Here is a 24,468-nt window from a genome sequence, read left to right on the forward strand (position 1 = left end):
GCCCGGCTGCCTCCCGCCTCGCAGGTTCGCATCCCCGCCCACTGTGCGGCTTCGGCACTTTTTGCAGCTGCTGGCCCTGTGAAATCGATCTGTGGCCGAAAGGTCCAGTGCGCGGAGCTCCGCCCCACGCCGGCCCGGCCCCGCCCCGCGGAGGTCGGTATTGTCCGACGGTTTCCGGCGTCCTTCGGTTCCCCTCGGTAGTTTCCGGCAATGATCGAGAGTTTCTAACGTGCCCCCCTGTCGTCTCTCGGCCGCGGTCCTTGTCACCACCGCCCCCCTTGCGCCTCCCACTCCGCCTCCGCCCGAGCCGGCCCAGCTAGGGCCTTCGGTGCTCCGGGTTGGGCAAGATGGCGGCCTTCGGGATCTTGAGCTATGAACACCGGCCCCTGAAGCGGCCGCGGCTGGGGCCTCCCGATGTGTACCCTCAAGATCCCAAACAGAAGGAGGTGCGTTCATAAACCGGGGTTCTCGCGGGGCTAGGGGCCAGCGATCAGCACGGGAGGAACCACCGAGGGTTTGGGGAAGGGGGGCCGGGGCGATCTGGTGGGAGCGAAAGTCCCGAAAGGGGAAAGAAGTAAAGTGGGTGCAGGAAGAGTGGAACCTGGAGGGCACGGGGGAGGGGGGCGGTTTCTGGGTGTGACTACGGATCGACGGAGGGGCCCCACTGGAAGCACCCCACACGTACACACACACCTCTCAGAAAGTTGGAGGCAGTTTGTAGGCAAAGAGTGCTGTTGAGCGAGCTCTGGGTGATGGGGAATGTGACTGACTTGGGGGTGAGGGTGGGGTCCAAACGATTATCACGACCTCACGCTAAAACAATCTGTGCTACTCAGAGTACTCCTTCTGCCTTGTCCCCTGCCTTCTTCCCTCCTTTTCTCCTGCCCTCCTCTGCCACCACCACTACCCCTAAGGGAAACAAATCGCTAAAACGTCGTTTTCCTGCCTCAGGATGAACTGACGGCCTTGAATGTAAAACAAGGTTTCAATAACCAACCTGCTGTCTCTGGGGATGAACATGGCAGTGCCAAGAATGTCAACTTCAATCCTGCCAAGGTGAGAAAACCCTGCCAGGCTGAAGGAAAAGGCTGGAAGAATCTGAGAAGGAGCAAAGGCCGTGGGTTGGGAAGACTTAAAGGGAGACCTAAGTGGCTGAGTTTTCCTTAATAACCTAATGCTACCACGTTCGCATTTGCCCATCAAAGGCACAAACACCTCTTTCTGCCCTTTGTGCCCACCCTGAGGTATAGTTTTCTTCCCTCAGATCAGTTCCAACTTCAGCAGCATTATTGCAGAGAAGTTACGTTGTAATACCCTCCCTGACACTGGTCGCAGGAAGCCCCAAGTGAACCAGAAGGACAACTTTTGGCTGGTGACTGCACGATCCCAGAGTGCCATTAACACCTGGTTCACTGACCTGGCTGGCACCAAGCCACTCACACAACTAGCCAAGAAGGTGAGATACTGTTTCCTGTTCTTCAGGCCAAGGCAGGGAGCATAACTACCAAGTACCCTCCTATTCCCAGAGTAAGCTACGTGGCTGATAGATTGCGGTGGCAATAGATGCCTCACTAGTTGTGATCTCCATCCAGGTCCCCATTTTCAGTAAGAAGGAAGAAGTGTTTGGGTATTTAGCCAAATACACGGTGCCTGTGATGCGGGCCGCCTGGCTCATTAAGATGACCTGTGCCTACTATGCAGCAATCAGTGAGACCAAGGTTAAGAAGAGACATGTCATTGACCCCTTCATGGGTAAGTAACTCCTAATACCAAGGGGACATCCTACCACTGATCGCTTCAAGGAGTGGTAGACCCTTGCAGTTATTGTCTTTATCTGTATTTCTTTCTTCTGCTTGTATGTTGCACTCTCAATTTAGTAAACATCTAGTAGCTTGAGTGTCTACTGTGTGCATGTACTGGGCTATAAAGATGACCAATACCTAATCCCTGCCCTCAAGTTGCGTACAGTCCAGTAGGAATGGCAAGGCATGTTATGAATCACATAAGTATAGAAAGTGATAAGTGTCAAAAGAGGAGGCAGAGACTTCTATGAGACTTCAGTGGGCAGAAACATCACTTTCTTTTGAAAACAGTTGACATGAGCCAAAGAGGACGAGTAAGATTTAGAAGTATAGTAGTCTCCCCCTTATCCGCGAAGAATACATTCCAAGACCCTCAGTGGATTCTTTTTGTTTTTTAAGATTTTATTTTTTAGAGAGAGGGGAAGGAAAGGAGAAAGAGAGGAAGGGAAACATTGATCAGTTGCCTCTCATACATGCCCCAAATGGGAACCAAACCCACAAGTAGGCATGTGTCATGATTGGGAATTGAACCAGTGACCTTTTTGCTTTGTGGGACGATGCTCCAACCAACCGAGCAGATACATAGTAACAAACCCAATGTAAACTCTTTCTATACATACATACCTATGATAAAGTGTAATTTATAAATTAGCCACAGTAACAGATTAACAGCAGTAACCAAAAATAGGATCATTATCACAATATACTGTAACTACAGTGTTGTGAAGGTGGTCTCTCAAAATATCTTACTGTATCATACCCACCCTTCTTGAGATGATGTGACATGGTAATATGCCTGCGTGATGAAATGCAGTGAGGTAAACGACGTAGGCTTCGTGGCCTAGTATTAGGCCACTGTTGGCCTTCTGACAGTACATCAGAGGAGGATCATCTGCTTTGGGTGATCCTGGATCATGGAGCCAGGAATGACAGTGTTGATGGTTGGATATCAGGAACAGATGATGTGGGTGGTTGGGAAAACTTACTTATTTTCAGACGGCATTTGACGGTGGGTAACTGACAAGGTGGATAGCAAAACCGCAGATAAGGGGGGACTGCTATATGGTGATTGGGGTAGGGTGGGGGATGGGGGTGGGGAACAGAAGGTGTTCTAAACAGAGGGACAGTATAACATAGCCCTTTCCCCATCTTTCCCTTAGAGTGGACTCAAATCATCACCAAGTACTTATGGGAACAGCTGCAAAAGATGGCCGAATACTACCGACCGGGGCCTGCAGGCAGTGGCAGCTGTGGTTCCACTATAGGACCCTTGCCCCATGATGTAGAGGTGGCAATACGACAGTGGGACTACAATGAGAAGCTGGCCATGTTCATGTTTCAGGTAGGGCATGTGGTGTGAGGCACTGGATCGAGCCCAATCTCGCGTTCTGCCAGCAGAGAATGGAGTCTGCCTGCCACCTTGCCCCAGTTGCGGTTCGCTTCATCCTGTCATGGATTTTATCTGCCTCATCTCTACCAGTCCCTGGGCTAAACAAATCCTTTTCCCACCCCCCGGTACCCATAGGATGGAATGCTGGACAGACACGAGTTCTTGACCTGGGTACTGGAGTGCTTTGAGAAAATCCGCCCTGGAGAGGATGAATTGCTTAAACTGCTACTGCCCCTGCTGCTTCGAGTAAGGCCTGGGATTTAGGGGGGAGGGATCCTAGGGAGGGTTTGAGGAGCACTATGATGTGATAGCAGAGGGTCTTGGAGAGAACTGAGGGATCTGCTTACGGTGTCTTCACAGTACTCTGGGGAATTCGTTCAGTCTGCATACCTCTCCCGCCGCCTTGCGTACTTCTGTACCCGAAGGCTGGCCCTGCAGCTGGATGGTATGAGCAGTCACTCAGCTCACATGATGTCCGCCCAGTCGATAAGCACACTGCCCACCGCCCCCGCTCCTCAGCCCCCAACTAGCAACGCACCGTCTACACCCTTTAGTGACCTGCTTATGTGCCCTCAGCACCGGCCCCTTGTTTTTGGCCTCAGCTGTATCCTTCAGGTAGGTAGTGGGTGGCCCCAGGGAAGTGCTAAGAGGTGTCCTGAGAGGAGTTGGGTGCCTGTCCTGGGGAATGGGGATGAATCTAAATTGGAGCTGAGAGTCGGCATTGAGTACTTGCTTCTCATTCATGGGCTGTTAGTTCCTTTTCAGTTACTTAGTTCTCTTCCAGGGTGAAATAGTATTCCTGAAGGCTTCGAGGAGAGCGGAGGAGGGGAGGGGCTCAGAGATCGAGTGATGCCACCCAGGGACTTAGGATAACTTTGGATCAGGACTCTTAAGGCCTGGGTCTTAGAATGGGATTCTAGAGAGGTAGGCCTGGTAACTGAGTTTGACGTAGCGGTTCTTATCTGGCAGACCATCCTCCTGTGCTGCCCTAGTGCTCTGGTTTGGCACTACTCGCTGACTGATAGCCGAATTAAGACTGGCTCACCACTTGACCACCTGCCTATTGCCCCCTCCAACCTGCCCATGCCAGAGGGCAACAGTGCCTTCACTCAGCAGGTGAGTCAGACCCGCCACCTAGGACCCCCAGATTGGGAGGTGAGGCGCAATCACTCTCAGAAGGAGTGACCTGGAGTCCAGCAGTATTCTTTAAGGCTGCAGGCCTGGCCTTTTGCATGCCTTGGTACGTCCTTAAAGCTTTCCTCATTGCTGTTACAGGTCCGTGCAAAGCTGCGGGAGATCGAACAGCAGATCAAGGAGCGCGGACAGGCAGTTGAGGTTCGCTGGTCTTTTGATAAGTGCCAGGAAGCTACAGCAGGTGTGTGCCAGACGACAGATAGTACGAAAGATATTTCAGGAAAGAATGGGGTGGGTAAGGACAGAGGTCTGAGGGTCAGAGTGCATGGGGAGGTAAATCCCTTTTGCCGCTTTTCCTCCATAGGCTTCACCATTGGACGGGTGCTCCATACTTTGGAAGTGCTAGACAGCCATAGTTTTGACCGTTCTGACTTCAGCAACTCTCTCGACTCCCTTTGTAACAGAATCTTTGGATTGGGGCCTAGCAAGGATGGGCATGAGGTAAGCAAGAAGGAGAACCAAACAAGAAAAAAACCAAAAAACATTGCAAGAGCAACAGCATATGAGGGGAAGGCACGGTGAGGTGTGAAAACCGGGACATGTGTGAAGAGATGACCTTACTGGTCCTAGAACAGCGGTTCTCAACCTGTGGGTCACGACCCCATTGGGGGTCAAATGACCCTTTCACAGGGGTTGCCTAAGACCATCGGAAAACACATATACAATTACATATTGTTTTTGTGATTCATCACTATGCTTTAATTATGTTCAATTTTTAACAATGAAAATACATCCTGCATATGAGATATTTACATTATGATTTGTAACAGTAGCAAAATTACAGTTATGAAGTAGCAACGAAAATAATTTTATGGTTGGGGTCACCACAACATGAGGAACTGTATTAAAGGGTCGCGGCATTAGGAAGGTTGAGAACCACTGTCCTAGAATGTTTTAAGATGGGCCCCAGTCTTAAAAAAAACGGGACTGAGTTCTTTGTCCTCAGCCCTACCTTACTCACTCCTGTCTCCCTTTGGTCTCCAGATCTCCTCGGATGACGACGCTGTGGTTTCACTACTGTGTGAATGGGCTGTCAGCTGCAAGCGTTCTGGTCGGCACCGGGCTATGGTGGTAGCCAAGCTTCTGGAGAAGAGGCAGGCAGAGATTGAAGCCGAGGTTAGGGAGCCGAGAGGAAAGAACACGACTGGCCAGTGGGGCAGTGGCAGCTGGCGTTGGAGACAAATGGAGCTGCTAGTGGGACATGAGAATAAAGTGGTAGAGAACCAATGGGGAAAGTTGACATAAGGCAAAAGTAGCAAGGGGAGTGGATCAATGTCGGAGTTACAGAAGCCATCAAGGCTTCGGCTGGGAATGGAACGGAAAAGCTTGGGGTGGAGACAAAACAGGCGGTAGTTTCAGGGTTACACATGGCGGAAGGAGCAAAGCAACAGGTCAAAACCAATGCTGCAGTTTTTGTTCTCTCATCTTACAGCGCTGCGGAGAATCTGAAGCCGCAGATGAGAAAGGTTCCATCGCCTCTGGCTCCCTCTCCGCTCCTAGTGCCCCCATTTTCCAAGATGTCCTCTTGCAGTTTTTGGATACACAGGCTCCCATGCTGAGTATGGACCCCCCTGCCACCTTCTGGTTGCCTTGGCCAAACGAGACTCAGTTACCATTACTGTCATCAGAAAGCATTACGAAGGGCCTTCTAGTATATTTTTGTGTCTTGGGCTCTATGTGGAATGACTTTTGGCCATAATTCTAGTCTTTGATCATCTTATAGTTTAACAGAGTAAAGAGAAGAGTAAAAACCAGAAAGAATGACTGAAACATTGTTACGCATACTTAGGAGCAAAGATACAATATTCCTTCATGAGACTGTGTGTGGGGTGGGGTGGGGTGGGGCGGGAGGTGGGGGTAACGAGCACACTTTGTCTCTTCGCTGTTTTTGTTTATTTATCTTTTAAAAAGACTTTATTTATTTTTAGAGAGAGGGGAAGGGAGGGAGAAAGATGGAGAAAGATATCAGTGTGTGGTTGCGTGTCGTGTGTCCCCAACTGGGGACCTAGCCCGCAGCCCAGTCATGTGCCCTGACTGGGAATCAAACCAGTGACCCTTGGTTCACAGGCTGGTGGTCAATCCACTGAGCCACACCAGCCTGGGCTGTTTTTGTTTATTTTGTGTTTCATCGATTCTCTCTTCGCCTACCTTGGCCACTCTCAGAGGAGCATGCCTGAGCTGTGTCCCTTTCTCTTTCTGCCTATCTCTTTGTAGTCTCCTAACTCATCTTTTCTCATTCTGTCCCTCCCAGCGGACCCCCGGAGTGAGAGCGAGAGGGTGGAGTTCTTTAACTTGGTGCTACTGTTCTGTGAACTGATTCGACATGATGTTTTCTCCCACAACATGTATACTTGTACCCTCATCTCCCGAGGGGACCTTGCCTTTGGAGCGCCTGGTCCCCGACCTCCCTCTCCCTTTGATGACCCCGCTGATGACCCAGAACGCAAAGAAGCTGAAGGCAGTAGCAGCAGCAAGCTGGAGGTGAGCAAGCTTTTCCTGGCCCTGGCTGGTTTCTTCCCATGTTCCCATCTTCCTCGGCCCCCAGACTCCTCCAAGAGTCCCTTACCTAATACTGAGGGGAGTATCTGCTTGTGCTTCGTGGCGAGCAAGGCACTCTCACTTCATTCTTTTTCATTGGATCCTCACAAGTGCCCGGTGAACTGATCTTATCCCTGTTTTATAGTTGAAGGCAACCGAGGCCCATGGTGGTTAAATGACTTATCAAGGCTTTTGAGTCCAGATCCTGTGCTTTTCCCAATGTGGTCTCCTCTCTCCAGCTCCCCTGTCAACTCTTCTAGATGGTGACGAGCAGCTCCCTGGGGCTAAAACAACTCTGCTTATATTCTGTGCCCTCAGGATCCAGGGCTCTCGGAGTCTATGGACATCGACCCTAGTTCCAGTGTGCTCTTTGAGGACATGGAGAAGCCTGATTTCTCAGTAAGTCAGCGCCTGGCATGGAACGATGCAGCTCCCGAGGGCCTCCCACGACACCTCTTTGGGGAATTAGTTTTGGCTGTCTTATCCCCCCCCCCTTGTTCCTCAAACCTTCTGCCCTTTCACCGTCCTCTTAGTTGTTCTCCCCCGCGATGCCCTGTGAGGGGAAGGGCAGTCCGTCCCCCGAGAAAGCAGATGTTGAGAAGGAGGTGAAGCCACCACCCAAGGAGAAGATAGAAGGGACTCTCGGGATTCTTTATGACCAGCCGCGGCACGTGCAGTATGCCACACACTTTCCAATCCCCCAGGTATTCTTCCCCCAGTACCTTGCGGCCATCTGCTTTGAACCCAGGTTTCTGTCCCAGGACCAGCGGAGGGGTTGGAGCTGTTCTTGAGGGTGCAGGGTGCTGGGAAGGAAGGGCTTGCGCGCTGGGCTGCTGAGGGGCATGGCACATGCATTTAAGAGGAGGGACGAGTTCCCCGTGCTGGAGTCTGATGGTGCTGCTGGGATGCAGGAGGAGTCATGCAGCCATGAGTGCAACCAGCGCTTGGTCGTACTGTTTGGGGTGGGGAAGCAGCGAGATGATGCCCGCCATGCCATCAAGAAAATTACCAAGGATATCTTGAAGGTTCTGAACCGCAAGGGGACAGCGGAAACTGGTGGGTTTGAAGCTCCTTAACCAGATCCCCCACCACCACCAAAGAACGCCCTAGTCAGTCTTCCCTTCCCCAGTGTAGGGCGCTCCCGCTCACGCCCGGTTGTCCTGTCTCTTGGAGTCTCCTGAGAGCTCTAGTCCTTTTGAAACTTCCCCCCTCATTCCCCCCCTCTACAGACCAGCTTGCTCCTATTGTGCCTCTGAATCCTGGAGACCTGGCATTCTTAGGTACCTCACAGTAAGCCCCGTACAGCCCGCCCTCCCCCTCCCTTCCCTTCCTCAACCTAGCACCTTCCCGTATGTATTCCTCTAAGGTCCACATAGTCTGTGGTCCTCAAAACCTTCACGTCACTGTCCCCTTCATCCCTCCCCCACCCCTTCCTTGGCCCTCCCTTCCCATCTTCCCCCCTCCCCTTCCCTCCCTTCCCTTTCCCCTCCCTCCTGGCCATCCACCCTCCCCCCAAACCCCCATAGCCTTCTCTCCATTCCCCGACCCACCCCTGGTCAACGAGTTTATCTTCCTTGTCCTGACTGGTCCCTTCCAACTGTCCCCTCAGGTGGGGAGGATGGGCAGAAGCGGCGGCGCAACCGGCCTGAAGCCTTCCCCACTGCAGAAGATATCTTCGCTAAGTTCCAGCACCTTTCACATTATGACCAACACCAGGTGACAGCTCAGGTATGTGCCTCAGGCCAGCCCCCTCCCCGCACTCTGGCCACTGGCCATTTTCCTTCCCTCATCTTCTTTCCTTCCAAGCAAGTTCGGTCTTCTGGTTTCATCCCCTTGCACCACCATCCTTTCCTGCTTCCCCCAGCCTCCCTCCACTCCTGTCTCTCTTCTCAGGTCTCCCGGAATGTTCTGGAGCAGATCACGAGCTTTGCCCTCGGCATGTCATACCACTTGCCTCTGGTGCAGCACGTGCAGTTCATCTTCGACCTCATGGAATATTCACTCAGCATCAGTGGCCTCATCGACTTTGCCATTCAGGTGGGGAAGCCGGGAGATGAGGGTGGAGGATGGACTCTGTGCTGTGCAGGATTATGAGGATAGTAGAGGCTCAAGGCAGAGCCTTGGGCTGTTTGGAGGGGCAGAAAGACCAGCACAGGTGGGGGTGGCCAGTGGACCGCGAGCTAAGACGGCAGGAACAGAGACTCACGTGCTCCCTGGGGAGGCCCAAGACACGGATTAGCGCATCGGGCCGAGACCATCCTCCCACTGTGGAGTTCATACAGTTATATCCTGGAGACTGGTTAGATCGTTGATGTAACTGGCGTAGTTAATAGACTAAAGGGCGGTGACATGTGGCAACAGGGCCAGTATAGACTGAGGTGGCCCCAGCAGGAAGGGGCCAGGGCCTGGCTTTGCCAGTTTCTTCGAAGGAAGCTTGGTCCTGGATAACCTGCGGGGCGTTATCTCATTTCCCACCCCACTCACTCCGCTAGCTTCTGAATGAGCTGAGTGTCGTCGAGGCCGAGCTGCTTCTCAAGTCCTCCGACCTAGTGGGCAGCTACACTACCAGCCTGTGCCTATGCATCGTAGCTGTCCTGCGGCACTATCACGCCTGCCTCATCCTCAACCAGGACCAGATGGCTCAGGTGTTTGAGGGGTAAGCAGGGCTTCAGGATCCTGAAACACACAGGGCTCCGGGGAATGCCGGCGGAAGTGGTCACGAAGGCCACGCGGGGCTCTCATGTGGGGGGAGGGGCGTGCATGCCACTCAGTTGGGGTGGGGAGAGGATGGCCAAAGAGACCTTTGTGCCCCGGCCCCTGTCCACTGTCTGCTGACCCTCCAGGCTTTGCTCTCTCATGACAGGCTGTGTGGCGTAGTAAAGCATGGGATGAACCGGTCAGACAGCTCCTCTGCAGAGCGCTGTATCCTTGCCTATCTCTATGATCTGTACACCTCCTGTAGCCATTTAAAGACCAAGTTTGGGGAGCTGTTCAGGTAAGAGAGGTGGGAGGGGAGAGGTCGAGGGTGGGACCTTGTCCCATCTCCTTCCAACTGCCACCCACCTCAGGAGCAGAGCATAGCCTGGGACCCTGCTGCCTCTGCTGGGCTGTTTGGGGACTTTGTCCCCAACATGTTCTTGGTTCTTGAGAGTGGGCCTTCTTCCTTGTTGCCCTTCATTCCAGCCCACCTCTGTTGGGCCCACACTCCTCCTCCCCGCTCCCAGAGGCCCTCGCACCTTCTCACTGGGTTACTCTGTGACCTAGTTTGCTTTGTCCCATCTCCCTTTTTCTTGTCCCAAGGACCCTGGTCCCTCCCTTTCTCCTTTTTTTCTTTCCTCCCCCCTCCTGAGACTCCCCCTACCTCACCGACCTCCAACACTGCTCTCTCTTCTTCCCCGCCCCTGCAGCGACTTCTGCTCCAAAGTGAAGAACACTATCTACTGCAACGTGGAGCCATCAGAATCCAACATGCGCTGGGCACCCGAGTTCATGATTGACACTCTGGAGAACCCTGCCGCTCACACCTTCACCTACACGGGGCTAGGCAAGAGTCTTAGTGAGAACCCTGCTAACCGCTACAGCTTTGTCTGCAATGCCCTTATGCACGTCTGTGTGGGGCACCATGATCCCGATAGGTATGGGGCGTTCTGAGTGAGGAGTGGGCACTGCGCTCCGGCCCGTATTGGGAGGGATGACATGCCCGGGAGGTACTGCAACCTTGGTCATCGAGGGGGTGGAGAGGCAGAGTTAATGAGTTGGTGGTTTTTTGGAACAGGGTTTTTCCTGAGGGTGTTGGTCCTTTTCCCCAGGGTGAATGACATCGCCATCCTGTGCGCAGAGCTGACGGGATATTGCAAGTCGCTGAGTGCAGAATGGCTGGGGGTACTCAAGGCCTTGTGCTGCTCCTCAAACAATGGCACTTGTGGCTTCAATGACCTGCTCTGCAATGTAGATGTGAGAATTGGGCAGGGGCCTGTGGGGGTGGTGACCAGGGCAGGGATCCGCTCTCAGTCATCGAGGCAGTATGGGGACAGAGCTTTGCAGGGTGGAGGCACTCCATTTTGAGTTCGGGGTCGGCACCCTCTCTGCACCCCAAGTTGTAATCTGTCTGCTTTTGCCTGTAGGTCAGTGACCTGTCTTTTCACGACTCCTTGGCTACTTTTGTTGCCATCCTCATCGCTCGGCAATGTTTGCTCCTTGAGGATCTGATTCGCTGTGCCGCCATCCCTTCACTCCTTAATGCCGGTAAAGTACCAGCACAGAGCCCCCCGAATGTCTGAGACCCCAGATTCCAATGCACACTCTGTGGCCACACGCTCAGTGCGCACTGTAGGGCTCCCCGCGTGTCACCAGAAGCCGGTCCTGGGCCATGCCTCTGGCTGGGGGAGCCTCTTCTTAAGCCTGCATTCACAGCCCTGACCTGTCCACTTTGTGACCCTTCAAGGAACGGCCCTTATACAGCAAAGCAGTAGGCTGCTACACATCTCTTCCAGCATTACCTTGTTTTCTCTCCCTTTGCCTGACCTCCTGTCCCCAGTAACAGCCCACTTCCACAAATGCACATGCGATCCCATCTGCCTCATCCAGTCCGATCTGCGTTGTCTTCCTTCTTGTAGCTTGCAGCGAACAGGACTCAGAGCCGGGGGCCCGGCTCACCTGCCGCATCCTCCTCCACCTTTTCAAGACACCTCAACTCAATCCTTGCCAGTCAGATGGAAGTAAGTGACCCCGATCTGAGCCAGCCAGCAGTAGAAAGTGTGGCTACACCCCCCGCCACCGTTTCTACTTTTGCTTCCCCTGACTTCAGCTCCCTCTCCAGACAAGCCTACTGTAGGAATCCGCTCCTCCTGTGACCGCCACCTGCTGGCTGCCTCCCAGAACCGCATCGTGGATGGAGCTGTGTTTGCTGTTCTCAAGGCTGTGTTTGTACTTGGTATGGGGGTAGGAAGGGAGTGGTGCCAGAAGTGTGTATAGGGTGGAGTGCCAGCTAAACTACAAAGGACAGTCTTTCTCTCTCCTGAAGGTGGTCTCTTTGACCTTTAGGGAGGAGAGGAGGGAGGGAAGTATATTTCTGTCCCGTAGGGGAGGACTTGGGGAGTTGCTGCCTCTGTGGGTCTGGGGTGGGTCTCCACACAGCGTTCGGATCTCACTCTGCCCTCCCTATCTCCTGCCCGTGGACCACAGGGGATGCGGAACTGAAGGGCTCAGGCTTCACTGTGACAGGAGGAACAGAAGAACTTCCAGAGGAGGAGGGAGGAGGAGGGGGCAGTGGCGGTCGGAGGCAGGGTGGCCGCAACATCTCTGTGGAGACAGCCAGTCTGGATGTCTATGCCAAGTACGTGCTGCGCAGCATCTGCCAGCAGGTCAGTCTCACCTTCCCCCACGCCTCCTAAATGCCTCTGTGTAATGTCGTCCTGTTGGCCGCCGTGAGCACGCCCCCTCTCTACTGTACATCGTGGCCCTCACCAACCCCCTTATTCCTGATCCCCCTCACTGCTCGCCCCAGTCCGCTGATGATCAGCTTCCTTAGGAATGGGTAGGAGAACGTTGCCTTAAATCGCTGTGTGAGGACAGCAATGACCTCCAAGACCCAGTGCTGAGCAGCGCCCAGGCCCAGCGCCTCATGCAGCTCATCTGCTACCCACATCGGCTGCTGGACAATGAGGACGGGGAGAACCCCCAGCGACAACGCATTAAGCGTATTCTCCAGGTAGGCCAAGGGGATGGGGCTCTTGGAGGGAGCAGTGGTGCCCAAAGCATGGGAACCTGGAGAGAAAAAAGAGACGGGAGTTAAGCAGGAAAACAGACAGGGATGTGGGTGAGAGGTGGTGAGAGCCCCAGCCCAAGTGTGGGTTCAGAGGTCAAGCTGAAAGGGTCTAGGCTCTTAAGAGTAACTGCTGGGTAAGGGCTCAGCTCTCTGGATGGAGCAGGACTGTAGTTTATCAGTGGGAGGCATGGCATCTGGGAGGCCTCGGTTTTGGCCTCACGCATTTGGCATTTTGGCCATGGCTTCTTAATGAATGGCATCGCTGCTCAGTAGCTACTGCACTGGAGTGTCTGCTGCGTGCCAGCTACTGCGCTCAGCACTCCGCGTACATTTTCTCAACTGGTCTTTACGACCCTGTGAAAGAGGTATGAGTGTATCTGTTCAACCCATGAGGAAACTGAGACTTGAAGAGGTGAAGCAACTTGCCCAAGATCACACAGCTAGTCAGCTGAGAGTCACTTTATGGCCCTGGGTAGCCTGTGCCCTTTACCCTTAGCAGCTTCAGACATTCAGGTGACTGTAGGGTGGACAAACAAAGCCATTAAGGAGACACTAAAGGAATGAGGTCTGTTCAGCCTGCAGGAGGTAAGGCCAAAGACAGATTAGCTAACAGTAGCCTTGGGGTCTGTAAAGGACTTATAGCAGCTGGTTTGAAACAGGAGAAGCAGGCTTCCACTGTAACATCAAGGATTTAGGTGAAGTGTTAAGCAGAACTTCCTTGTGCTAAGGAATGTGAGACCCTGGAAAAGAACCTGGGGCAAGATGTGAAATCTTTCACGAAGCCCTTTTGAAAGAGGTTAGAATTTTTTCGATCATTTTTGAACGATTGAGGTGTAGTCTTTCCTAAATGAGGGGCTGGAGAGGTCCCTCTCAGTATGTGGTTCAAGGTTGTGAGAGAGCAGGAACTGGCCTCGGGGTGATGTGTGGCCGTGGGTGACACAATGATGACCAGCTTGGGGTGGGGTCTCTGTCCCAGAACCTGGACCAGTGGACCATGCGCCAGTCTTCCTTGGAGCTGCAGCTCATGATCAAGCAGACCCCAAACAATGTGAGTGGTGCCCTGGCCCCCCCCTTTCCCATGCTCCCTTCTTGCTCTGTGTGTCAGGGAGGTGGGCCACCAAGAAAGAACGTACGTCCTACCCTGGAGTTCTCAAGATAAGAGAGAATGGAAAGATGGCAGATGTATGGAGCCAATGATATGGGAGCTGGGGTGAGAGTGTTGGGGCTCTGAGCCGTGGGGAAGGCTGCTAGTGGTGGGGGTTGTGGAGGCTGTTTTTGAGGGCCACAACTATAAGGAGGTATGTAAAGGAGAAGACAGTGGGAAACTGGAAAAATCTGGAAGGACTGGAGGGCATGACTCCCAGCAGAGTGGTGTCCCTCCCCTCCCGTTAACCTCCGCAGGTGCCTTCATCTGCCCTCGTCTCCCGTCTTTCCCCCATCTGTTTTCCTTCACCCCTGGCTGCCTATTTAGCATCCCTGTGCCTTTCTCCTCCCGACCCCAGGAGATGAACTCCCTCTTAGAGAACATTGCCAAGGCCACAATCGAGGTTTTCCAACAGTCAGCGGAGACAGGGTCATCTTGTGGAAACACTGCAAGCAACATGACCAGCAGCAACAAGACCAAGCCCGTGCTCAGGTTGGGTAGACATGTGTTAGGACCCACCCCCTTATGAGTTTCTCTGCTGGCCACGTGGAGGTAGATGTCACGCATGCCCATCCAGAAAGGAGAGGCTGCAATCCACCAACCTTGCCTGGCTCCTCTGTAACCCTGTGGACTCCATCTGTCCTCCAGTTCTATAGAGCGCTCCGGTGTTTGGCTGGTGGCCCCCCTCATTGCTAAACTGCCCACCTCAGTCCAGGGGCACGTGTTAAAGGCTGCTGGGGAAGAATTGGAGAAGGGCCAGCACCTGGGTTCCTCTTCCCGCAAAGAACGTGATCGACAAAAGCAGAAGAGGTAAAGCAGCTGGGGAGGGGACAGGATCAAGGGGTTAGAAAGGAGAGGAAGCAGCCCAGCGAAGAAGAAACTCTGGGGCAGAGGGGATGAGGATAAAACCCATGGAAAAGTGTAAAATCGGAGGGTAAGAGTGGGCATCATTGAGCAAGCGGCTACATCTTAACACAGTAGGGTCTAGTGCTTGGAGGAACAAGGTTGGAGACTGCCTGATCTCTAACCTAGGGTCCTGTTCTTTTTCCTTTCTTTGCCTCTCCTCTCTAGCATGTCCCTGTTGAGCCAGCAGCCCTTCTTATCCCTGGTACTGACGTGTCTCAAAGGGCAGGATGAGCAGCGTGAGGGACTCCTTACCTCCCTCTATAGCCAAGTGAACCAGGTATAGATCCCAGGGGCACGGGGCTGGGCAGGAGGGTGGAGAAGGATGCCCCCAAGACGTGAACACTGTGGGTGCTTTGCAATGGAAACAGAGATCCCCAACCTGTGTGTTATACTCGTTTCTGTCTTAGATTGTGAACAATTGGCGAGATGACCAGTACTTAGATGATTGCAAACCAAAGCAGCTAATGCATGAGGCCCTGAAATTGCGGCTCAACCTGGTGAGAGAAGCATCTGGGAAGAAGAAGGAAGCGGGTGGGGCTACAACTGCAGAGCAAAGAAACCCAAGCCCAGGGAGGGCAAGAGAGCGGATGGAGGGCCCAGACTGTTCTGGGTTTTCAAGCACTCACCCAGCTCTCTTAAAGGACGCAGGACCTGCAAGTGGCTAAGGAGAATGGATCCCGGCAGGGACCCTGCGTCTGTTACCCTAGATTCTGGCCAAGCCCTAGAAGACCTAGAAACCTATTCTGGAATGTTGGATGGAATCCTGGACATCCTTCAGTCCAACTCCTGTCGTTTAATAAGTCAGGAGACTGAGGCCCAGAGATGGCAATGATGAAGTCATTGGCCTGAGCTCATGTAGCAAGTCACAGGCACAACTAGGAACACTGACCTCAGATGTCCCTAGTCCACCCAGCCCAGTTTCTGATCTCAGTTTTCCTTAAATGCTGAACTTCGCCCTGAGACATGTGACTGAGCTGCTGTGGTCCTGGCAGGTGGGCGGCATGTTTGACACGGTGCAGCGCAGCACCCAGCAGACCACAGAGTGGGCAGTGCTCCTCCTGGAGATCATCATCAGCGGCACTGTTGACATGCAGTCCAACAAGTAAAGCACCCCACCCCTCCCTGCACTTTTGTACCCAAGAGGGTCCCCCTTCCCCCACAGTGCGCTCGGTGTGGCCTGTACTGCAGACTCAGAGGCCTTAGGTTTCCCACCTGGTTTCATTGCCCTTGGGGTGACATCTTTAAAAAAAAAAAAACATTTAAATTTATTTTCAGTGAGGGGGAGAAAGAAAGGGAGAGAAATGTTGGTGTGCAAAAGAAACAATGTGGCGTTGCTTGTCACACACTCCCAACTGGGGACCGGGCTCACAATCCAGGCACATGCCCTTAACAGGAATCGAACCATTGCCCTTTCGGTTCGGAAGCCAGCGCTCAATCTGCTAAGCCACACTAGTCAGGGCTTCAGGGCCACATTTACGTGCCATTCTCTACTTGTGTCCAACCCCGAGGCGTTTGTCTTCGCCTCTTCTCCGGTTTTCTCCCTGGCTTCCTATCATAGCGAGCTCTTCACTACTGTGTTGGACATGCTGAGCGTGCTCATCAACGGGACCCTGGCTGCAGACATGTCCAGCATTTCTCAAGGCAGCATGGAGGAAAACAAGCGTGCCTACATGAACCTGGTGAAGAAGCTGCGGGTGAGCAGAGCAGGCAGGGGCGAGGCTTGGGGATCTGGAATCTTAGCTCCGTCCCCTGACCTTGCAATGCCTGTCCAGCCGCTGCAGCTTTGCTCTGGCCAAAGCCCCTGCTCTTCCCTTTCACGAGGGTTCTTTCTTTGTTATTTGTACAGCAAGGATGGACTGAGTGTTTTCATGCCGGGTTCTATTGTCCCTGAAGACCTCCTGTCCCCCCGTTTCTGTATTCTTGAACTCTTGTCCTCTATTACTGTGCCTGCAGAAGGAGTTGGGGGAGCGCCAGTCAGACAGTCTGGAAAAGGTTCGCCAGCTGCTGCCACTGCCCAAGCAGACCCGAGATGTCATCACTTGTGAGCCACAGGGATCCCTTATTGACACCAAGGGCAACAAGATAGCCGGCTTTGATTCCATCTTCAAGAAGGAGGCACGTTCTATTGTCTTTCTGCGCCCACCCTCGCCTCCCAGCTCCCACCCCTGCCTTTTGCCCCTTTGGACCAGACCCTTTCCTGTATCAGCCTTGTAGCTAAAGAGGCCACCGGGCTAAGGTGTCTGTCGGGTTCTGCAGTGAGAGCCACCTCTGGGGCGCTGAGCTCATCACTTCACTTTACTTACATTTCTTCTCCCCATCCTGGGAGTCTCACCCTCTTTCCTTGGTGTCTCCCTTCACCCCTGTCCTCTGCTCACCACCACCCCCACCCACCTTTTAACATACCACCCGTTTCTTAGCACTCCACCCCCCTCCTTCCTCTGCCCCACGTGCCTCTTGTCCGCTTTCGCCCTTGCCTGCACCTCACCCGACTGTCTGTCTGACAGCCCATCTCCCTCATCCCTGCATCTCTCTCCCTCCGCTCACCCATCTCTACACAATTTTCTCTCTCCCCTCTCTTGTCAGCTGCAGTATTTGTTGAGTAACCATAAGCAATGTGTGTAGCAGAGAGGGAGAGGAGGAAGAGCGTGTGGAGTTTCGAATCCAAAGTCAAACCCATTCATGTGTGCATTCTCCTCCTTTCTTTCCCTGGCCCATCTGTTTCTGTGTCTTTGGGAGTATCTGTGTAGCTCTCTGCCTGCCTCTCACTTTGCCTTTCTCTGTCTCTTTCTATCTCTGTCTCTTTCTGTCTGTCTTGAGTCTCCCGCTGCCTTTTTTTTTTCTTTAACTTTTTTTTTTTTTACTTTTAATAAATAAATAAATAAATAAATATTATATTTAGAGAGGGGAAAGGAGGGAGAAAGAGAGGGAGAAAAACAACAATATGTGGTTGCCTCTCGCATGCCCCCAACTGGAGACCTGGCCTGCCACCCAGGCCCGAGCCCTGACCAGGAATTGAATCCATGACCCTTTCGTTCACAAGCCGGCACTCAATCCACTGAACCACACCAGCCAGGGCGCATACTACCTTTTCTTTCCTTGTTTCTATCTCTGTCTTCCTCTGAATGTCAGTGTCTGTCTCTGTCCTCCAGTCACCCATCACCCTGTCTCCCCTGTGTGCATGTGTGTGTGTCTTCCTCTGACCATCTCCCCTGAATCTGCCCATGGTTTGATTTTCTTTGATCACCTGCAGATATCTCCCCCTTTCCTACAAGTCCTTAAGGTCTGGCTTCTGTTTCCCAAGCCTCAGCTGCCATTGTTTCTCCTTTTCTGAAGCAGGGTCTACAGGTTTCCACCAAACAAAGGATCTCTCCCTGGGATCTTTTTGAGGGCTTGAAGCCATCAGCGCCCCTGTCTTGGGGCTGGTTCGGAACAGTCCGGGTGGACCGGCGCGTGGCTCGGGGGGAAGAGCAGCAGCGTTTGCTGCTCTACCACACGCACCTGCGGCCCCGGCCCCGGGCCTATTACCTGGAGCCGCTGCCGCTGCCACCAGAAGATGAGGAGCCCCCTGCTCCCACCCTGCTCGAGCCTGAGAAGAAGCCTCCAGAGCCCCCCAAAACTGAGAAACCTGGGGCTGCTCCGGCCAGTACTGAGGAACGCAAGAAGAAGTCCACTAAGGGCAAGAAACGCAGCCAACCGGCCACCAAGACAGAGGTTAGCGCCGCCCAGGTGATGCTTCTTCCACAGCCTCTCTCCCCCTGTGATTCTATCCACTTTCCGGTTGGTGGGAGGAGTCGGGGTGCGTGGGGCAGGGTTGCCTTTGGAATAACAAAAGTGAACTGTGTGGCGCTAGCTCCCCACCGCCCTCCTAGCCCACTTCACCGCCACCCCCCCCCTTTCTCCTCTGCTGTTCGCACAGGACTATGGGATGGGCCCGGGGCGGAGTGGCCCCTACGGCGTGACAGTGCCTCCGGACCTCCTGCACCACGCTAACCCTGGTTCCATAACCCACGTCAGCTACAGGCAGGGCCCCATAGGCCTCTACACCCAGAACCAGCCACTCCCTGCAGGTTGGTGCCGACCCAGGAATGAGAGATTTATCTGGGGTCTTCCCACCTAAGGGAGGATGCCCCTCCTCCTAGGAGCTGTGGGTAACCAGGACACTGAGCCCTGGGCATGGAGGGACAAGGAGTCCAGAGAGGTCAGCCTACCCTCCCTCACAGGTGGCCCTCGTGTGGACCCATACCGCCCTGTGCGGTTACCAATGCAGAAGCTGCCGGCGCGACCAGCTTACCCTGGAGTGCTGCCCACAACCATGACTGGCGTCATGGGACTGGAACCTTCCTCTTACAAGACCTCCGTGTACCGGCAGCAGCAGCCTGCGGTGCCCCAAGGACAGCGCCTTCGCCAACAGCTCCAGGCAAAGATAGTGAGAGGGGCTGTAGGGAGGGCCCCCAGGGAGAGGGGCATTTGAGGGTCACAGAACTGAGGAGACATCTGGGACCTTCACAAGGACACGCAGAGTGGGAGATACAGGAAACGAGGTGGTGGGAAGTGTGGCCGGAGTTTGAGTTTATCTCCTTTTTCCCTTTTAGCAAGGTCAGGGGATGTTGAGCCAGTCATCTGTCCACCAGATGACCCCCAGCTCTTCCTACGGTTTGCAGACCTCCCAGGTAAGCGCACAAGGTGGTGAGAATTGGGGAGCTTGAGGCAAGTGGCTCTGCACGCTCCTGGCCCTGACTCTCTCCTCCTTCCAACCAGGGCTACACTCCTTATGTTTCTCATGTGGGATTGCAGCAACACGCAGGCCCCGCAGGTACCATGGTGCCCCCCAGCTACTCCAGCCAGCCTTATCAGAGCACCCACCCTTCTACCAATCCTACTCTTGTAGATCCCACTCGCCACCTGCAACAGCGGCCCAGTGGCTATGTGCACCAGCAGGCCCCGACCTATGGACACGGGCTGACCTCCACTCAAAGGTACCCAAGGGAGTGGGGATTTGTAAAGACACTGAAGTACCGGGGCACATTTGACCTGGGATAACCTGGGCCTGAAGGCGATGGGACGAGTCAGACCCGGAGACGTCAAGAGCACTTATCTGGCCATATAGCCTGCTGCCACAAAATGCCAGAGCAGGAAGGGACTCACACCTACTTGCCCTACATTTTTTAGAGGCACAGAGAGGGGCGATCGTTTATATGACTATGATAAGGGGGAAATCTGGGGTTCATAGGTACACTGCATGGTAAGGAGGCGTCAAGCTGGTATCAGAAGAGGCTAACACTGGGACAGACCAACAAACATGTCCGCCCACTATGCTGAACATTAGTCAGGCCTTAGTTAAGACGTTACAGTCATGTCTTGAGGCTCTGCAGCTTAGGATTGAGAACACTGCGGGGTGGACCAGAGGCCTTTACTTAGAAGTATTAACTGCTCACTCTGTGGTCAGCATTGTGTTATGACTGGGTGGGGTGAGGAAAGATACTTTAAGAAAAAAATATAAAGTCCCTCCCCACAAGGAATTGTTACTCTAGTTGGAGAGATGAGACTCACACAGAAGGATATTTAGAGCACGCTGAGGAAAAACGTGATCGGGTGTGCAGGTTGCATGCTGTGAAATCAAATAGGAATCCAGAGAAAGTAGGGAGTGCTATCACTGTGGGCCTAAGTCATCAGAGGAAGTGTCATGCAGGGGGCCAGACTTGCATGGAAGGACAGCTGTGACTGGGATTTGTGGAGAGGAGGAGGAGGAGGTAAGGGGTTCCAGGTAGAGGACATGGCATGAATAAAGACTTGGGGACTGGAATGAGGACAGTGGCTGGGAGGACAGGTAGAAAGAGAGCTTGGATGGAGCTAAATTCTGTGCCATGGAAGTAGTAAGGGATAAGCTAGGAGTGGGCAGGTGGAAGACAGCCTTGAATGCTCGTGCAGAACTTGAGACAGTTCCAGAAAGGCTCTTAGGATCAGGAAAGTGACAGGACGAGTTGGGCATGTCGAGAGATTGAATATGGAACGTGTGGGTAAGATGCATAGGGAAGGTGCAAGAAGACTTGGAACGGGGGCCTGGTCAGTAGCCTGGAGCAATGATGGGGTGGGGTCGGGTAAGGCAGGGGAAGGAGCAGTACCACTTGGTTGTCTTTAAGTCCCTGGGGTCTTCTTGGGGATCACCACCGACAACAAAAACCTCAGAGTGTTAACAAAATGCCTATCCTGTGCTGAGACTGGCTTTTCACTTTTTAAAAAGATTTTATTTATTTTTAGAGAGAGGGGAAGGGAGGGAGAAAGAGATGGAGAGAAACATCAATGTGGGGTTGCCTCTCACGCACCCCAACCGGGAACCTGGCCCGCAACCCAGGCATGTGCCCTGACTGGGAATCGAACTGGCAACCCTCTGGTTTGCAGGCTAGTGCTCAATCCACTGAGCCACACCAGCCAAGGCTGGGTTTTTGGTTTTTTTTTTTTTATAAGAGAAAAAGAGCAAAAACAGAATTGAAAAATTCCCAACCATGAAATGACTCGCTGAAGCATTGGGTCAGGACCTGGGGCTTTTCCTCCACCTCTCTGCCCACCCTGTGCCTTGATGTTGGGACGTCTCTTTGTAGGTTTTCACACCAGGCACTGCAGCAAGCACCTATGATAGGTACTCTGACACCCCTGGGCGCTCAGGGCGTCCAGGCTGCCGTCCGATCAGCTGCCATCCTGCCTGAGCCACAGCAGCAGCAGCAGCAGCAACAGCAGCAGCAGCAACAGCAGCAGCAGCAGCAGCAGCAGCAACAACAGCAGCAGCAACAGCAGCAGCAGCAGCAGCAGCAGCAGCAGCAGCAGCAGCAGCAGCAGTACCACATCAGGCAGCAGCAGCAGCAGCAGATCCTGCGGGTAAGGCCCCCGGGATGGAGTTCATAGTTCATCAGGGGCCTGGGAGCTGGAGGAGGAGCAGAGGCCCAGGCTCCCCCAGTTTGTTTATAAAGACTGACTGAGGCAGCGCACAGAAAGCGCCCGGCAGAGCGGCTGGCGTGCAGCGGGGTCTGAGGAAGTTAGTTTACCCTCCTCTCCCATTTTGTTTCCTGGGGGTCCTAGTCGAGGGGAGTTGGGGGTTGTGTGCTGGGGACTCCAGATTGGTTATCTTTCTCTGCAGCTCCCTGAGGAAGGGAGGGCAGTGGGACCCAAAGTTCCCTCCCTGCTCCTTCTTCCCCTACCCCAACCCCTGCACGCCTGGGCTCAGCTGCCTGGTTCTCCTGAGAAGTATCTCCTGTGTTCTCACAGCAGCAGCAGCAGCAGCAACAGCAGCAGCAGCAGCAGCAGCAGCAACAGCAAGCGCACCAGCAGCAGCAGCCGCAGCAGCAGCCGCAGCAGCAGCAGCAGCAGCCGCAGCAGGCGGCGGCCCCGCCCCAGCCGCAGCCACAGCCCCAGTCCCAGCCCCAGGTAGCTGCTGGACTACACAGCCCCAGACTCAGGGACAGCTGTCCAGGTTGGGCGTGCAGTCAGTGAACCAGGTTGGGGACAGTGTGCCATGGGGTAGAGAGGTAGGAGGCAAGGCATGGCACACGAACGAGATGGGGACCCGAGGAGAGCAGGGAAAGTGGGAGGTTCCAAGTTGAAGGTTCGAGGTCAATCCTCCACTTCCCGTTTCTGCCTCAGTTCCAGCGCCAGGGGCTTCAGCAGACCCAGCAGCAGCAACAGACAGCAGCTTTGGTCCGGCAGCTCCAGCAACAGCTCTCCAGTAAGCATACCTTCCTTCCCAGGGGAGCCCCGTGGAATAAATGGGGGCGGGGGCAGCTGAGACGATTGCTTCCAGGCCAGGTTGTAGGGGGAAGCATCCTTTCCCATGGCACCTGAATAGCTCTCCCCATGCCTACCCACAGCCCTGCTTGGCTTCCCACCCCTAATCCTCTCCGGTTTTTCACAGATACCCAGCCACAGCCCAGTACCAACATATTTGGACGCTACTGAGCCACCTGGAGGAGCCACCTGTGATTGGATGTGACCCCACCCTTTTCTACGAACTGTCGATCTGCTCCCCGAGCTAGCATCAGTAGTGGTTGGGGCTCTTCCCTCAGGCTCCATTTTTAACGAATTTTTAGTATTTTTGTTAATGTGAGCCATTGAGCTGTTGGGTTTTGTATATTATTTATATAGAGACCCCAGAGCTGTTGCACCCAATACACAGAGCTTCTTTGCAAAGGGCGCGTGTGAGTTTGCATGTCTGGGAAGGGCGGGGCCTTGGGAGCAGACCGGAGGCTGAGCGAACAAGTCCGAGCCTTCATTCTGTTCACATAGTCTCCCCTGTTTACCTTCCAGTCCCTCAGTTTCTCAATTTGAATGGGATTGCTACCTGGACCCTTAGTCACTTAAAAAAGGGGCAGTTTACCTTCTCAGCTAGATGATGCAGCTTCTGGATAACTTTTCTTCTTGGCCAATATACCATCGGGATTGGGCAATGGCCATCGAGCCAGAGGAAAACTCCACGGGACCTGATTCTTCTTCCCCCCAGCCCACATGCTGGGTTTTAAACAAGCCTCACAGTGGAGTGGTGGCAGACCCTGCCTACCCTTTTTGCCACCTTGTGTGGTCCCCATCATGCACAAGGTGGTATCCTAGACAGAGACCTTCCCTGAGATTCACATTTCTGGGATGAAAAATTGCCCTCCATTAGCAAGCGTCACCGTCAAATAGGAGGAGGGAGGCTGGGCGTGGTTCCAGGAGAAAGACACCAGTAGAAGGAAGCACCCTTCTCTTTCTCGGCTCTGCTGCTCGGGCTGCTTGCTTCCGCCTGATTCACCTGGCCAGTCACCCAGGGTAACTGTTGGTCATTCCCATTTTAGAGACGAGATAACTCAAAATTTGCTGCAGAGTCACAATGGGTACCGTACAGGGCCGTGCTCAGCCCCCTCACCTTCAGGTTTGAGGCCCTAGACCAGTGGCTGTCCAGGAGAGCCAACTGGTTTACCACCATGGAGCCTTCTGGGGTGGCCAGCTGGGGCTGGAAGTGGACCAGTGCCAGCCCTGTGGGAGGGCATACGGGACAATTTGACAACTTCAGGGTACATCCAGGACACAGATGTACTATGTCACTGGGAAGTGTTGCGTGCGCTGCTAAAACCAGGAGCGCCCATCCATACCTAAGTTATAAAATATGAAAAAAATAAACTCCCTCTTTGAGGTCCACGAAGTATGGGACTAAGTTGTGTGCTCAAGGAATGGTACCCCCTGACAGGGCAAAGGCGAACACGACTGAAGCTTTCTCCTGCTGAACACTGAGGAGCTACAGGGGTAGAGGCTTGGCTGGATAAGGGACACTCAGGGTGGGTGTGAGGCGGGTGTGCTAAGCAAACTGGACAGGTGCACATACAAGACACAATGACAGCTGGAGGGGAGACACGCTGACACTGTGAGGCTGACGTGCCCCACCAGAAGCAGCAGAAGGGAACCTCACCGACCTTTGAGACAATGACAGGAGGGCAAAGTGCCCCCCGACTGGTTCTACTTGAGTTGTGCGAGGTGCTGAAGAGGGGTGAGGGATGCTGAGTGAGGTAGAGATGTGTCTGCGGAGTAAGACTGAGGGGCTCCTGGGGCAGTGCCTCAGTTTCTCCCTTTGTTTCAAGGTTTCAAGCTTTGCAGGTAAAGTTGGGACTAGCTGCCCTCAAAGATCACCTGTTTGTGATCTGGGTGGCGTTTGTGTGAGGACGAGGGATCGCGTGAGCAGTGAGTGAGGAAGAGTGAGCACATGACC

At 53.8% G+C, this 24,468-nt stretch overlaps 1 protein-coding gene across 3 annotated transcripts; it reads left to right on the plus strand.

Moving 5' to 3' along the window:
• The first annotated feature begins 201 nt into the window (after positions 1-201).
• MED12 (mediator complex subunit 12) lies at positions 202-23,899 on the plus strand. Of its 3 annotated transcripts, none has more exons than XM_090265273.1 (45): positions 202-446; positions 952-1,056; positions 1,265-1,456; positions 1,593-1,752; positions 2,963-3,144; positions 3,328-3,438; positions 3,553-3,807; positions 4,162-4,308; positions 4,468-4,567; positions 4,691-4,827; positions 5,371-5,502; positions 5,819-5,945; positions 6,638-6,867; positions 7,243-7,323; positions 7,458-7,628; positions 7,836-7,980; positions 8,154-8,204; positions 8,534-8,652; positions 8,818-8,961; positions 9,417-9,580; positions 9,788-9,919; positions 10,332-10,559; positions 10,734-10,878; positions 11,049-11,169; positions 11,541-11,642; positions 11,732-11,857; positions 12,109-12,287; positions 12,455-12,634; positions 13,668-13,739; positions 14,194-14,327; positions 14,484-14,645; positions 14,907-15,018; positions 15,149-15,238; positions 15,734-15,843; positions 16,300-16,435; positions 16,695-16,856; positions 18,078-18,452; positions 18,658-18,808; positions 18,962-19,167; positions 19,334-19,411; positions 19,500-19,717; positions 21,341-21,614; positions 22,002-22,160; positions 22,377-22,458; positions 22,645-23,899. In XM_090265273.1, the coding sequence occupies exons 1-45, from the start codon at positions 348-350 to the stop codon at positions 22,686-22,688; spliced, it is 6,630 nt and encodes a 2,209-aa protein (XP_090121399.1). In that variant the 5' UTR covers positions 202-347; the 3' UTR covers positions 22,689-23,899. The 3 variants fall into 3 exon arrangements, with proteins under 3 accessions (XP_090121399.1, XP_090121400.1, XP_090121401.1); XM_090265274.1 differs by having other exon boundaries at positions 11,744-11,857; XM_090265275.1 differs by having other exon boundaries at positions 11,744-11,857; positions 18,962-19,158.
• The last annotated feature ends 569 nt before the right edge of the window (positions 23,900-24,468 follow it).

Source organism: Furipterus horrens, unplaced genomic scaffold (assembly GCF_987537825.1).
Source record: "Furipterus horrens unplaced genomic scaffold, mFurHor1.1.pri manual_scaffold_17, whole genome shotgun sequence".
In the NCBI taxonomy this organism is placed as follows: domain Eukaryota; kingdom Metazoa; phylum Chordata; class Mammalia; order Chiroptera; family Furipteridae; genus Furipterus; species Furipterus horrens.